The sequence below is a fragment of the Biomphalaria glabrata genome, chromosome 10 (genome assembly GCF_947242115.1).
Source record: "Biomphalaria glabrata chromosome 10, xgBioGlab47.1, whole genome shotgun sequence".
Taxonomy (NCBI): Eukaryota; Metazoa; Mollusca; class Gastropoda; family Planorbidae; genus Biomphalaria; species Biomphalaria glabrata.
Window position 1 is genome coordinate 11717811 of NC_074720.1, and position 16839 is coordinate 11734649.

At 38.0% G+C, this 16839-nt stretch overlaps 1 protein-coding gene across 4 annotated transcripts in view; it reads left to right on the top strand.

Moving 5' to 3' along the window:
- LOC106071746 (bridge-like lipid transfer protein family member 3A) overlaps positions 1–16839 on the top strand; it is a 94141-nt gene that overhangs the window by 37059 nt on the left and 40243 nt on the right. For all 4 annotated transcript variants that reach the window (XM_056043360.1, XM_056043363.1, XM_056043361.1 and 1 more), the window contains exons 3-7: positions 11362–11400; positions 12068–12141; positions 13246–13354; positions 15258–15492; positions 15786–15949. In XM_056043360.1, the coding sequence (XP_055899335.1) occupies positions 11362–11400; positions 12068–12141; positions 13246–13354; positions 15258–15492; positions 15786–15949 (621 nt within the window). The remainder of the gene's footprint in view (positions 1–11361; positions 11401–12067; positions 12142–13245; positions 13355–15257; positions 15493–15785; positions 15950–16839) is intronic.

The window sequence follows — 16839 nt, forward strand, 5'->3', positions numbered from 1 at the left end:
AAAACATCTCCATTGATTTTGTCTGCTTAATGGAGCTGGATGGTCATCTTGATGGCCTTCTTCTTTTTCTTAATACACTACTCATTCTTTTGGCCTCTCTCGCTCTCTCTTTCTCTCTCTCCCTCAATCTCATTTCTTTTATCTTCGCGTTTCTTCCTCTCTCTCACTCTTTCTGTCACCATCTCTCATTTTCTCCTCTAACTCGCTTTTCTTCCTCTTCTACCACTTTCAATTCCCGCCCCTCTCTCCTTAAAGATTTTCTTCTCTCACTCTCATTTTTTCGTCACTCATATCTTTTTGTCCTCATGTTCTCTTCTTCCTCGCATTTCTTCCTTTTCTCCCAATTTTCTCTCTCTCTCTGTCTCTATCTTACACTCTGTTTCATAATTATCTTTAACTCTTCCCTCCCCCCCTCTCTCTCCTTCTTCTTTTTTCTTAATACACTACTCATTCTTTTGGCCTCTCTCCCCTCCTCTCAGTCTCTCTGTTTGTCTCTCTGTCACTCTCCCATTTCCTTGCCAGCACTTTAAGTTTTTGTTTTTTCAGAGACACTGGCGTGTGGGCAATTCACATTACCATTAGCGCGTGACAATTGTTTGAAAACGAGACTTCTTCACAAACATCCACAAATAGGATCAATAGAGGAAAAATACCTAGATCAAAACTGCTTTAAATCCACTAGGATTTTTAGACAAAGTCTGTCAGTGTCATTTGTCAATGTTTCTGTTCTTTTAGACAAGTCAAATTTATTTGATCATTCCTGAGTCTCAACATCAGTCAAAGCTTTTTGCATAGCCAAAACTTAGACCATCCGCCATTTAATTACAAGAGCTAGTTAAATACATGATACAAGCCCTAGCTAAGTACATAATACAAGAGCTAAATACATGATACAAGCCCTAGCTAAGTACATAATACAAGAGCTAGTTAAATACATGATACATGCGTTAGCTAAGTACAAAATACAAGAGCTAGCTAAATACATGATACAAGCGCTAGCTAGCTAAGTACAAAATACAAGAGCTAGTTATATACATGATACAAGAGCTTGCTAAGTAGATAATACAAAGAGCTTTGATGCATACTTAGTGTAGGATAGTCTTTCGAACCTGTGTATTAAGCACTCTGCTATATGTCAGTGAAACATGGTCCATTTTATTTACAGGAAGAGAAACTTTACATTCCGATGTTTAATATGCGTTTCAAAATATAGTGGCAAGATAAAACACCAACAAAGAAGTTCTGCCTATAGCAGGGTGCCAGGAAATGTTTTAGCTGTAAATGCCTTGTCTGGCTTTGTCTTGTTTAATGCCACAGGGCCGACTACAAGACATATATTGTGACTTATTGGAGGACAGGAGAGCTGCAGGTCGTCCAGCCTTAAGATTCACTGCTGTATGTAAGCGCGACATGAAGCACTGTCAAGATTTGCACCAACATTGGCAAGAAAAAAAAGTGCCAGGCAAGCAAAAATTAAGGGTCATGGAACACAGATGATGAAAGGAGCAGGGAAAGGCAGAAAATGCTGAAACTTTGGTGATTTTAAATGCTCCACTTGAGGCTGTAGATGTTTATCAAGGATTGACCATTTTAGTCACATGAGACGTTGCTTGCTAGGGGAGTATGTATTTCTAAAAACGTAAATTATTAGCTTTCTGGGATTGGTAGCTTGAACTTCGCACCTTGCTCTACTAATTTGTTATTTCTACGAATTTATTTGACCAATCTAATCTTACACACTTCAGCTTATTGACAACACTAATCCAACTCGTTCACTGTTACTGTTCATCCCTACACTACTTATTTGATTCATCCCATGTTACAAATAAAAACGAAGAAATGGAAGGAAAACTTCAAACACCCCCATTCAAATACTTTATTTTCCCTGTATAGATCTTGATGTTTAAAAAAACAACCAATACTAAGGCTTGCGCAATACTTACAATATCATAACAAAAAGTGTCCACGCTAAGCGATGTAGTGAAAGAAAATAGTTCGAATATCTAACTCTTGCTAAGCCAGTCTACTTCCTGTTTCTCCACTTGGGACAATAAACAATGCATCATTTTCTAGTGACGCTTTCTTTCTGCCAATGTCTGCAATTATAAGGCATCATTTTATATTCACGTTGCCAGAGGATCTCAATGTATCTCTTGTTGCACCCCAGCAATGCAGTTTAAGTACCCTGCATAGATAATGTCATTTTTTAACAATGCACTTATGAACGCCTTCATATAAGACTGTGTTTTGTGTGTGTGTTTGTTGAACAAAATAAACCCCAGGTGATAGTGTTGCATTCTCTACGTGCAAAGACTTTGAAAGATAGTATGAGATCTTCTTGATGTTGTGTAATTATCAGCATGGGAAACAATTCACCATGACAAAATCGATTATTGATCGTCACTTTAGTGTAATTATGTATTGTACAATGTCGGCTAGTTAGGCACTGTATGATCTGTGGGGGTAATTAAAATTTGAAAGAAATAAAGTTTCAAAATGTAAAACGAACGATAGACAATTATTTATTTTTATTACATAGGGCACTCGCTCTGCATTCCTTCTTATTTTAAGTGTCAGTTTAGTGTAGTCTCTTTGACCAGTGGAAAAGCTTTATTCCATGAGTATGACATAGTCTCCATATAAACCTCAATATCTGAAGAGCTCCGTCAACTGGAAGCTCTTGGGCTTTTTTTTTCCCTACACATTTCTTCAATCATACTGACGAGCAGTGGAAGGCAGCCTTGAATTTGTGATGACCTTTCTGTGCTTTCTCGGATATTTTATTTATCACTTTTCACGTTTGTATTGTCACTTGTCCAACCTCGACCTAGACATAGCAGGAAACACCTAATCGCCTTCACCCACATGGACCTAAGTTTTCTTAACATGTAGCCTAACAACGAAAATATTTACACTAAAATTACCCACCGGGTTTCAAAGTCTTATGCTTTGCTTAGTTTTACTAATAGGGCAGTGTTTCCCAAACTTTTGACCTATGTGTACCCCTTTTATAATTTTTTTAATGCTGAGTTATCTTCGCCCCCCCCCCCCCCACTTTGATTTACTAACAGAACACAATAATAGTTAATGAGGTGCAACGCGTACCCCCTCCAAAGTCTTCTCGTACCCCTGGGGGTACGCGTACTCCACTTTGGGAAACACTATAAAAGGGTAATGAGGCTAAAGTTGAGGAAGTCTGACCAAATATTATTTCATTAATTCATCCATTCCGTAAATATCTACTGGTAAATCTTTAGTGAATAGATCTAAGCATACCATGGCCAGACGTTCAAATTCGAGCAGTGTTTCTCAAACTTGTACTATCGATACACTCCTAGATTTAAAAATGGACCTTTGCGCCTTCCCACCCCCTTTGAGCCTATTCGGTAGTATTGTGGAGCGCTGTAAATCATACATGACCCACAGTCAGAAACCCTTTGGCATAATCAGTCTCCTGCTACAATTATAGCCTCTGTTGTGTCAGAATTAGAGGCAAAACATCCATGAATATTTCCAGAGATGTTCAAGATTTCATTCTTGTATGAGCTCTTGTCTCATTACTTTTAGCCCCCCTTCCAAACGAGGTAGTGTATTGACATACTTTATCGATGGCGTGAAAGTCAGAGGTGTTTGAGAGAGAGGGGTGCCCGGTGGAGGGGCGGGCCATCTCAACGTAACTTATCTTCAATGAAAGTTTCTCTATAAAATAATCTTTCGTTTACAAGAATATCGAAATCTGAAAGGGAAATTCTGTTGAACGTCACTAGAGATAAGAACTAGAGAGTTGTGAGAGGGGGACAGGGTGTCAAACTCCCTGACACTGGGCGGACTGAGGGAAAGGAATTTTTTGGTTTTAAAATCAAGGAAGTCAGTGAAGAAGGAAGGGAATAATTGAAAGATATGTGGGACTGCAGTGTGTGTGTTTGTGTGTGAGTGAAATATGTGTGTGTGAGAGAGAGAGAGGTGTGGTGGAATAAATTGAATCTATCTATGAATACCTTATCCTCATCACTCCAGACACAGGAGATCCGAGCCAGGCCATGCGATATATTTACCATAGAATTTCGTCATTTTTCTTTGGGGACCTGACTGACACGTCGCCCTGCTCAACCCCCTTCTTTTTTTCCCCCCAAGTTTTCCTCATTGTTTTCTAATGCCTCATTCTGCATCGTTCTCTCGTCTCTCTCTTTCTCTCTCGTTCCTTCTCTTTTCCCTTCTTCTCTCTGCCTCTCTTTCTCTCTGTCCTTATTACTCCTCTTTTTGTCTCTCCTTCTTGCTGTCAAAAATTTTTCCTCTATCTGTCTGTCCGTCCGTCTGTCTGTCTCCCTATTATCTGCATTCATCAACAAAAAGAAATAATAGTACGTATTTTGAGTTGTTGTTTTTTATGGAAAAGGAGGAAAAATCATGCATTATTTATGCGCGAGTCTGAAACTATCTAACAATGAAACATTTAGTTTTTTTCCTAAATTAATTCTAATTTCTGTACATTGTCTCTCTTTAGATGTATCTATCAGCAAAACTCCCACCTCTTCTACCGGTCCTAGTAGTAGGCCTATTTAGCGTCTTTCTTCAACTAAAAGCCCTCTGAGGAAGTTCGTAGATGTAGATGTTCTTCTATTTATAATGCCATCACTTTTGTATAAGTACTAACATTTTTTTCTTGTATTTTTAAATGACTATAGTAAGTCGTTTTGCTTGGTTGTATCGCTGCATTTAGCAGTTCTGATTGTCTTTCTGTTTCATCAGAGTATGTGCTATTTAACAGTACTGTCTTCTAGGGAATGTTTTGTGAGAGTTTTTTTTTGGTAGAGAACGCATTCTTATTGTATACATTTTATAGCCATTGAATTAAATTATAACTTAGCATCAGTAAAGTAATCACAAAGGCTGTCCTTAAGGTATTGTTTTCAGTTTGAACAAATACATTTTTTTAAATATTTAAAGCACACTTTTCTTTAAGTATACTAAAAAAAATGCATTGTTTAAAGTAATTAAAAGGGTGAAGCACGTCTCTTATTTTAAACGGTCAAATCTGATCTAAACGTGACAAACGGATAGACAGACAAACAACACAACCCCCTCCCAAAAATAATAAAGTTTTTTTCCTTCCTAGGACCGCTAAAAATTCACAATGGGGTTCTCTTCTTTCTATAAGTGTTCGCACGAAAAGTAGTATTACTACGGTAGTTATTTCATGGGCGCAAGCAAGAGTTCTCTCTACCCTGCCCCACTAGTTCCACAATGTTCTGATAGTAATCTCAATAACTGTAATACGCGGTCGAGATGTGCGCAGAGTTCTCTGTTGAACAGAGAGATCGCAGGACACTGTGTTACGGAAAACGTCTGTAATTGAAACTTTTTTTTTTTTTTTAAGGTGGAGAATTTTCTGCATTGGGGGGGGGGGTTTTAGAGTTGAGGAGAATTGAAAAAAGGGTAATTGTGGAGAATCCTATAGCGAAACAAGGGAGAGCAATTGGGGAAGGGGGGGGAGTAAGGAATCAATAACAAAAAATAATCAAACAAGTCAAGAGTAAAGCCAGAGAGAGGGCGGCGTCATGCGAGAGTACGGAGGGAAGTGGCGGCGAACAGAATGGAGTAAAATGGTTCGTGGAGGGAAATCAATAACTGAGGCTGTGCCAGATTTGTAAGGCGGCACGGGCTAGGTGGCCAGTTTGGTTCACAGAGCAGACGTCTGAGAAAGAAACAACGGAAACAAGAAGCTGAGAGAAAAGTGGACGAAAATCTACGTCAACAGAAAGAATGTCTCCACTAAGTTTATAAACATGCCCGGACATAGTGAAGATCTGTGTACCAATGAAGAGGGGGGCCCTGTCTTTGCAGCACACGGCGCCTCTGGTCCCATTGCTTTATTTGTCGGACAAATCTGTCCAATGCTTGCTTGTAAAAAACAAGATGGTGGAAGATAATGCATACTTTTATATATGAAGTATGTTGATGACCCTTTCCTAATAAGACTGTTTAAATACATATTTGTTTAACCTTTTCATTGATCTGGACCAAATAGTGTAGAGGCCCTGTCAAAATGTTTTCTTACTCTGACAGTGGGGATCTCTGAGGCCTCTTCCAAACAGTGGGATCTCTGAGGCCTCTTCCAGACAATGGGGATCGCTGATGCCTCTTCCAGACAGCGGGGATCTCTGAGGCCTCTTCCAGACAGCGGGGATCTCTGAGGCCTCTTCCAGACAGTGGGGATCTCGGAGGCCTCTTCCAGAAAGCGGGGATCTCTGAGGCCTCTTCGACAGTGGGGATCTTTGAGGCTTCTTCCGGATATTATGGATCTTCGAGGCCTCTTCCAGACAATTGGGGATCTCTGAGGCCTCTGTCACAGACGATGGGGGATCTCTGAAGCCTCTGTTGCAGACGATGGGAAATCTCTGGCCTCTGACCCAGACAAGGGGGATCTCTGAAGCCTCTGTCGCAGACGATGGAGCATCTCTGAGGCCTCTGTCCCAAACAATGGAGATCTCTGAGGCCTCTATCCTAGACAATGGGGGATCTCTGAGGTCTCTATCCTAGACAATTGGGATCTCTGAGGCCTCTGTCCCAGACAAACTAATCTTTTCGCTGTGTTTATTCAAACGTAAGCAGAGACACTGGGAAACAAATTAAATAGAAACACCCGATACTGGCTCCATGACTTCCTCTGAAATGTGTATCTGCCATTGTCTGAACATGTCTGCCCTGAGATCACCATATCAATTAAGCCCATAGAAATGATGAGATGTAACCATGCAAACTTCATGCTGAATGGCGTGTGCAAGCAAGCGAGAGCTCGCGCGTGTACTTTGGTTGTATTAATAAGTTCCCCAACAAGGCTGCCATGTCTTGCAATTTTAGTGCTTAGAATGTGATCACAACTTTTTGGACATTATAAACTAATATGAAATTGACAATATTTGCGTCGATTTTTATTAGAATGCTAAATGTTTTGTGAATGATTAAGTCTATACTTTTTGTTTCTGGTAAAGCTCACTTCTTAACTCATTCTGGAGTTTATATATTAATCAAGAGTTGGTATATCTATTGCTATGGTCTTTTGGATAAGATCATTTTCGCTGTTGAGGTTTTGTTTTAATGTATGCATAAGAAGTTTTTCGTTCGTCTCTTATTCTCTGATGTCCTGGTCATGTTATTACCTCAAATTCGGATATTCCAAGCAGAGTTTTGCAAGTCAAAGTATGATGAGCTCATACTACCAAACTCTGCCTTTGACTTCAGTTACGTTTTTAAAGGCCCAAGGTGGGACCTACACTTAAACCAAACCAGCCTCGATCAATTTATGGGCTGTCAAATATAAAACAGTTTACTGTATGCCAGACCCCAGACTGAAAGAGGAGACGTTTCGTGTCTTGCAGCGTCTCTCCCAAAGGTGAGCACATTGGAACTAACCCGCTCACGCACAATGTTTATAGGGCTGTGAAAGACAATCCGGTGTCGCGCGTCACCGGGGCAATTTTATTTCGGGACTCGGTGTATTCTTTCTTCTGACTTTTCTTCTGTTGATCTCTCACTGATTGCCTCATAGTGTGGCTGCTTTAGCGTCGTGTTAGCTGCCAAACTACTAGTTTTATGCGAGTGCTCTGACATCTGGAAAATGAAAGGGTGTGAATGAGAAACGTGTTCTATTTGAGTTGGCATGCGTTGATTAGAATCTATGTATAGTTAAGCTTTGGGTCATATAGACAAAAAAAAACAAAAAAACACTATTTCTCATTGCTGTTTTTTCAACATTTGCACTTTAAAAAAAAAATATTTCAATTGAGCGTCAGTTTTGATTAACAGACACTGGAAGATATTCAATCAAATGAATCTTCATTACTATGTGAAGTAGGTTGTGCATATTGAGTTTTATATGTAAGTCCAAAGAGCATGGGGATAATTGCTCTGTCACATCGTTATGTTTCAGACTTGTTTCCTTGTAGGCTTTTCCCTTTTGTTTTACGGCATTGGCATGTGACACTCTAAGACACGTTATAGGTATGTGACACTCTAAGACACAACATAGGCATGTGACACTCTAAGACACGTCATAGGCATGTGACACTCTAGACACGACATAGGCATGTGACACTCTAGACATGACACAGGCATGTGACACTCTAAGACACATACTCTAAGAGCATGGTGATAATTGCTCTGTCACATCGTTATGTTTCAGACTTGTTTCCTTGTAGGCTTTTCCCTTTTGTTTTACGGCATTGGCATGTGACACTCTAGAAACGACACAGGCATGTGACACTCTAAGACACAACATAGGCATGTGACTCTCTAGACACGACACAGGCATGTGACTCTCTAGACACGACACAGGCATGTGACACTCTAAGACACAACATAGGCATGTGACTCTCTAGACACGACATAGGCATGTGACACTCTAAGACACAACATAGGCATGTGACTCTCTAGACACGACACAGGCATGTGACACTCTAGAAACGACACAGGCATGTGACACTTTAGACACGACATAGGCATGTGGCTTTCTAAGACACGACATAGGCATGTGACACTCTAAGACACGTCATAGGCATGTGACACTCTAGACACGACACAGGCATGTGACACTCTAAGACACGACATAGGTATGTGACTCTCTAGACACGACACAGGCATGTGACAATCTAGAAACGACACAGGCATGTGACACTCTAGACATGAAATAGGCATGTGGCTTTCTAAGACACGACACAGGCATGTGGCACTCTAGACACGACACAGGCATGTGACACTCTAAGACAAGACACATGCATTTGACACTCTAAGACACGACATAGGCATGTGGCACTCTAGACACGACACAGCCATGTGGCACTCTAGACACGACACAGGCATGTGACACTCTAAGACACGACATAGGCATGTGGCACTCTAGACACGACACAGGCATGTGACACTCTAGACACGACATAGGTATGTGACTTTCTAAGACACGACATAGGCATGTGGCTTTCTAAGACACGACATAGGCATGTGACACTCTTAGACACGACACAGGCATGTGACACTCTAGACACGACACATGCATGGCATAGACAATTAGATTTTTTTTTTTGTTGAAAAAAATGTATGTTACGCATACACTCACAATAACTAAGTGGATTGCAAAACAAAATGTCATCATTATTTAATGCAGGTTTTCTCTGCAAAAAAAAAATAATTTTAAATTGCAATAATTCATTTACTTTTATTGTGATGAAAACTTTTTGTAATGTAAATATTTCGTATTTATAGACGTCCGCATAACGGCTAATCCTCGCTCAACTTAATAACCCGACCACTTTCCCTGTGGTCGTCAGAAATGAATGATTCCAAGTCACTTCATTAGTTCTGGTAGACGGCCGGGGGCGCTGCATGTATACATTTCAATCAATCGTCTGCTGTCTAGTCACTCAAAAATAATAGACATTCACTTCATTGATGCATGCCAGTTTTACATCGAAATAGTTTGTGCTTTTAATTAGCGGTCCTTATAGAAACTAGGCACTATTTTTTTTACGTGTGCTGTCTGTCCGCCTGTCTGTCACTTGTAGACCTGAAAAAAAAAACTTTTTGAAAATGTGATAAAACGGTCGTTTTCATCTTGTTCAAAATAAATCTTGAGTTTATGTGCTGCGTGTGTGTTCTGTAAAAGAGCCTTTTAAAAAAATTGAGAATGAATTGTATGCACATAAATAGAAACCATTTTTTAAAACAAGGTAAAATGTTCAGTTTTGAACGGACAGATCATACCAACTAAATGCACCATGTAAAATTCATTATCACCATGCTAGAAATAGTTTTAAAACGTTCCTATTTGAAAACATCTTTACCGCGATACTTTATTTTGGACTTCTGATAAGTACAAGAGCTTTTTAAAACTAGGAATGACCTGTATAGGCATGCACTTTGAAATAGCCTCTCAACCATTTGATAAGTACAAGAGTAGCGGAGAATGACCGGCGGCCTGACATTTACCTTGTAATCGTGTCTCACCGTTATTATTTATTCTTTCCCTGGGATTTTCTTTGCTGTGGTCCATAGACTTTACTTCATTCTGACTACGGTCAGTATGCTTAGCAGACGGCGTGTTGAGAAATAGGGTGCGTGCGTCATGGCCTGTCGTGGGCGTCTCATTTTTCTGGACCAGAGTTTTCATTTCTGTTGACCAAGTTTGATGTCATTGATGACCAAAAGTCATACCGGCATTCCTTTATATTTTATTGCCAATTTCTGTTCATCAAAATGGCCTCCACTAAAGTAAGATGGACACGTGCACAAACAAGAGACGAAATGTCATTTGACTTTAAATTGTACATTCTAGGATTGGAGTATTTGGATGAAGATTGCATGTAAAGAAAGGGGAAGGGGAAGTAAATGGGCCTAGTCTTTTTTTTTATATTGTATAATTTCGTCTCTTCTTCCTTCTTTTATTCCTATTGCTCTCTCTCTTTCTCTCTCTCTCTCTCTCTCACACCCTCCCTCCCTCCCTCCCTTAGTGCCCTTACACTTTGCCAACTATACTCTCATCCAGGATGGTTGTCTGGTCGTGCGGTATGCACACTGCACTGTCGTTCGTCTCGATGGTCACGGGTTCGTACCCTGCCCGCTGCCACCCCGCTGTCCTACGAGAGGTTGGGACTGAAGGAACATCCGAAACATTGAAAACATTTCACAAACATATCCCTCCCCCTCTTCTCTGTTTGTGTGTGTGTGTCTTTTTCTTAGTTTTATTTCGTAATTCGTCTTTTTCATTCCCTATTTCACTTAGCAATTTGTTTCATGTATTGACGTCCTTGGAATCATGTCGCCTGTATAGCCAGCACCTATCTCTGAGTAGACTGATAACCAAAGCCTTTGACATGCATCTTGTCACATGATTAACTCCTTTATCTTGCTCGTCATGCTATTTATATTCTGTTGCCTGTAATCTGTTGATCATTACTTAGAGCCTGTCTATTTCAAACCCACTGGTTTACTACTGTATTGTACTTATTATCTGCTGCCGGTTTAACTTTCTAAATGTTGTTATCTAGATCTTTGGGATCAGGGACACAGGACACACGAGAAAAACATTCATTGGCAATTTAGAAGCAGCTGTTTTAATATGGCTTCTGTTTTAGATAACCTCTAGATTAAGTCTGGGATGATACAGCTACCTTTTCTTTTTTTTTTTTTACAATAGCCATTATGTCCTAATACATTTGTTAAACTCTAGTTAGTATTCTAACACAATTTTTAGTTCTTACTGTGTTGAAGTATTTTCCTTGTGACCCTATTTGTTGTCTCTTTGTGCTGATGTACTTGTTGATAAAACATTGGCCCTCATCTCATTATTTTTTTTTTCTATTTCTACAGATTCAGTGGACCAAGCTCAAATCTCAACCTATATGTTTAGTGAGTACTTTTGTCTTTTTCCTTTTCTCTGTAGACTGAATATCATAGGCTGGGTATCATATACTTTGTTTCATAGGTTGTGTTTCATTATCATATGTTGTGTATCATAGGCTTTGTATCATGGGTTGTGCATCATGGGTTGTGAATCATAGGTTGTGTATCATAGGCTTTGCATCATGGGTTGTGTATCATAGGTTTTGCATCATGGGTTGTGTATCATAGGTTGTGTATCATAGGCTTTGCATCATAGGTTGTGTATCATAGGCTTTGCATCATGGGTTGTGTATCATAGGTTGTGTATGATAGCCTGTGTATCATGAAAGAGGCTTGGAGGTGTGCTTTTAAATAAGGTGGATGAAAGTTGTCAGGTAGTGATAGGATGAAAATTAAAACAATTGCCAACTAAAACTCTTAAATCTGGACTAGAAAACAGTTGATTAAAATTTGTAGCATTGCTTTTTTAGACAATAGCTTAGACAACTTTAAGTTTTTACCCGAAAGTACAAAAGTTCAAGACATTATTTAAAAGATTTCTTGATGTATACAATCCAATATTATTGTGTTATTTATATCACTTGTCTGGATCCTTTTTTTTTTGTCTGCCTTGCTGTGTCACTAAAGAAACAAAGAAACATTGATAAGTTTGTATTTTGTCACTTTCCTGCAGTATTTAGATGAAGTCATTCTAGAAGCAGAGACCTGCGAACAGCCCAGACCACCAAATACTCAAAGTCAGCAATCGTAAGTAAAAACTACTTTGATAAAATATGAGAGTTTGTGTAGTAATGTTTATCTCCTGGTTTGATTTGAATGTTACTAGGCTGAGCGGTAAAGCGCTTGGCTTCTAAACCAGGGTCCGGGGTTCGAATCCAGGTGGACTGAGATTTTTAATTTTGGGATCTTCAGGCACCTCTGAGTCCACCCAGCTCTAATGGGTATGTGACATTATTTGGGAAAAGTAAAGGCGTTTGGTCTTTGCGTTGGCCACATGACACCCTCGTTAACCATAGGCCACAGAAACAGATGATCTTTACATCATCTGCCCTATAGACCACAATGTCTGAAAGGGGAAATTTTTTTTTTCTCCATATGTGATCTTGTCTATCCAGAACAATGATGTTACAAAATTTCACTTTACTTCTTTAGCTGCTTATTATTTCACTTATGAACTATCATTTTCAACATCTAATGTAAGTTTTTTTTTTTTTCTTTTTTTTTTTTTAGAAAGTAGAGTTTTTATATGATGTCTCTAAGGCTGCTCATTGTTTATCTGACCAAAAAGTCTGAAATACAATTATTAATCTTTAAATCACATGGACAATCCAGATTAATTGTTAAAGAGAGAAACTAAACATTTTTTTTTTATGAAGACACCAACTACTTCTACGATTCATAGATACAATTCTGAGATGTTTTCAACTAAATAAAAAAATCTAGGGACTGATTAAACTACTTACCATGAGATTGAGCTGGGGTTATTGTAATATAAACAATTGAAGATAAATACTGATTGTTGACTCCATATGATGACCTTCACCTTTATGAGGACAGTAGTCCAGTAGTGTGTCTGGGCCATGTATGATGTAATGAAAATCTTTTGCTTGTTGGAAACATTTATTTTATTTTTTTTTTAGGCAATTGAGATTAGAAGTTCATTTCATTGCTGAAATAAGATTTTTTTTAAAAACATATAATAATATCCCTATTGTACAAATCTCTTAGTTTTTAAGCTTTTTTTTGTTTTCAAAAGTCTTTATTTTAGCAAAATGTTTTGTTTTTTTTTCTGAAATTTCTCCCCCAAAAATTAATGCTATTTATATATTTATATTACTTTTCATTGAATAGGCAAGGAGGCAAGTATGGGTTTGTGGATCGTGTCATGGATGGAATATATATCCATGTTAACTCTGTGGTGGTCAAGCTTCATTCCCATATGTTTCATGCTTCACTACAGGTATTTGCATGCTCCCATTGATGTGTAGACACAATTTTATTTAAAATGAGACAGCTCTGATACACACATACAAATAAACCCCACAAAATCAAAAGAATAGATGGTGAAAAAAAAATAGGGTGCACTGTTGCTGAGTGGTAAAGCGCTTGGCTTCTGAACTGGATGTCCCGGGTTTTAATCCTGGTGAAAACTAAGATTTTTAATTTCTGGATCTTAAGGGCACCTCTGAGTCCATCCAGCTCTAATGGGTACCTGACATTAGTTGTGGAAAAATAAAAGCAGTTGGTGGTTTTGCTGGCTACATGATAACGTCTTTAATCATGGGCCATAGAAACAGATTACCTTTACATATCTGCCCAATAAATCATGAGGTCTGAAAGAAGAACTTTACTTTTTTTTTTTTTTTTTACTCCATGCCTCCAATCAATTTGTTCATTACTGTTGAAATAGTAGCTTCTTGGTGCACATCACTGATTAGAAATAAATATAAATAGTAGCTTCTTGGTGCACATCACTGATTAGAAATAAATATAAATAGTAGCTTCTTGGTGCACATCACTGATTAGAAATAAATATATATGTTATTATAAAGGAAAGTAAACTAAGCCTCTTAAAACTAGAATACTTAAAACTTAAAACTTAATCAGCAGTTTTGCCTTAGCATGCTCTCCACTGACTATAAAAAAAAGTAATCTTGGCAAGTCTTACCTTACACAGTTACATAATCTAAAACATAGTTTCTTATCCTCTGGTTGACCTCATTTTACAATCCTGTTAGTCACAATGCCAATGCCAAAGCTTAATGAACAACAGATTAGTCAATAGAAACTGTTGTTGTAACCTAATATTACGTTCATTTGACTTATACTATTCAGCTATCACATACTTTTAGCGTACACCAGAAAAATGCTTTCTTAGAATAGGTAGGTCCTCTCTAATGACATTGTTTGGGCTGGAAGAGTGTTTTAATGTTCTGCTTTTTCTATAGGAAGAAAAAGAGGAGCATGATCTGATTGGGTGGCTGGGGTTCAAGCATTATTGAACTGAAATTGGGGGCTTAGAAAGAAATCTCTTAGAGGCTGACTAGTACTTTGCCTCAGTTTGCTCCACACACACCTCCCCTCCCTCATCTCATCTCCCCCCCCCCCCCACACACCCTAAAAATTGTCTGTTCACCTTCATTTTTTTTTTAATCTTAAGACAACTTAACTTTCATAGGGACTTGAAAAGTAAATGCTTAGGTTAGCCACTTGTTGGCAGAGATTAGAAAGATAGAAAACGGGTCTTATTAGAAACTATTATGAATCTTTGCTGTAATTGTGGGAAGCGTGGTCAAGAGGCTAAGTGCGCTTGAACTTGGCTTGGCTTGGCTACCTATGAAGGGGTCTCAAGGTTTGACACCTGACTCTGGCAGAGTTGTGTTTACTGAGTGCCTAAAGGCAGCACAGAAAAACCTTCTCCTAGATACCCCCTCCCCCCACTGGTCCATAACTGAGATAGGACCAAAGCGCTCTGAGCATGCTATAAGCATGAAAGTAGCGCTATATAAAAGCCATAATTTATTTAGTTAACCTTGTTTTAGTTTTGCTATAATGGAACAATTAATAAGCTGTAATTGATATTAACAGGAACTAACATTAAAAAAAAAATGGCTTGTACAATTATACCAAAACTAGCCATCACCAACTAGTTAACTAAATAATCTAGTCCCCTTTCAATGCTACTGGTTCTTCTTTTAAAGCCAACCTAATTGCTTGTCTCAACACTAAGCCTCATGTCTGTTATTAGCATCGTCTTAGATTTCATTTAGTTGATCTCCTCATTGTTTCTTGTTCTGATGTGATGTCATCAGCTGAAATAATTTTCTGGTGATTTACTTCAATCATATTTGTTTTCCTAACAGCTCTCAAGGGTTAAAGTTCAATCTATGTCACCTACATGGCAAACACCAAGCGACCTCAGATCAACACGTATCAGAGATCCAGGGAGGGGAGAGATTCTTCTCTTCAAGGAGATTGAGTGGCAGACAACACGCATTGAAGCCACAGCAAAGTGTACTGATGAAGATTTCCTAACTCCTTTGAGGTTGATAGCCAACCAGGCCAAAATTCGCATAGTTGTTAAAAAACGCTTAATAGGTCAGCATTTAATTGTTGTTCTTTGCATGACTTCAATCTTCAAAAATAGAAAGAAAAAAAAAACAGTATTTCACATTCAAATGTTTGTCATTATTTTAGCGTAAACTCTGGGATAGCCCATAAAGATTAAAGTGACGAACTTAAACCTCACAACATTTTTTTTATTGTAGTATAATAATAAAATATTGAATGTATAGAAAGTATAATTACTGATTCGTTGCATATTTTTAAATTACCTTTTTCTAAATAATGTCTCATATATTGAATAAGGTTTCATACTGTCTGCTCCAAAGATTCCACCATCATATCATCGCGACTCATTCTCCTGCTAGACGACTTGTTGTGGGTATTGACCATCACCCAGCTAAAGGCTGCAATCCTATATGCCAACTCTTTAAAAGAAGTCATTGAGAGATCAGCACAGCAGAGCAAAAAACTGGCGGCTGAAAAATTAAAGGTATTTCTTGGCCCAAATGATGAAATAGTAAGAGTCGATTGTACAATAGCAGTCATGGGGATAAAATGTGGAGGACTAATAGTTTACATAATGGTTAAGAAAATGTTCAATAAGAAATTTGCTTGTGTATATCATTTCAGAGAATATTGTAATGGCATTCATTTTTTTGTTATGTGTATTGATTCCAACATAACAATCAGTAAACTAGTGGAAAGAAGAAATGACTAGATATCTATTGCAACCATTACACTATTGAGAGGAAGGACATGTCTAGTATTGTCTGTGTAACTATTTTAGTAATTTAGCTTATTTTGAAAATTCTATGACATTTTATTTTGTCATTAAAAAAAACAATAGAAAATGTAAGCCAGAAAAAAAAATCTTTTTCATCGCCATTTTGATTTGAAAACACAACACGTTTTATAATTTTGAAAAAGTATTTCTCAACATTTTAAAAGAGCCATTGGAATGCTGACTTTTCAAAATCTCACTCACCTTTTCTCAATAAGTATATGAAATTCAAAACTGTACCACTACTTGATGTTGTCTACAAATCTTCTCTCTTGTCTTTCTTCCATCTATAATGTATTCATACCCTCTAAACAATGATCATATTTTGACATTTCTGAGCAAAGGATCAAAAGAGCTGATGTGTTTTTTTTTTCATTAGAAAGAAATTGCTGCAATCTTGAAATGAGGTGACAGTCCCAATGTAAAGTATTACTAGGCCTCTCCAAATAAAGTTATTCAGCTTAATATAACTCTTCCGCACTGGACAACATAAGAAGCATTCTAATCAAGTTTAAAAAAAAAAATTTCTTAGTGTTAAAATCTGCCAAAGCTTTGTAGTTATCTTTCTTGTATGTTAATTCTTTTCCCATATTTTTTTT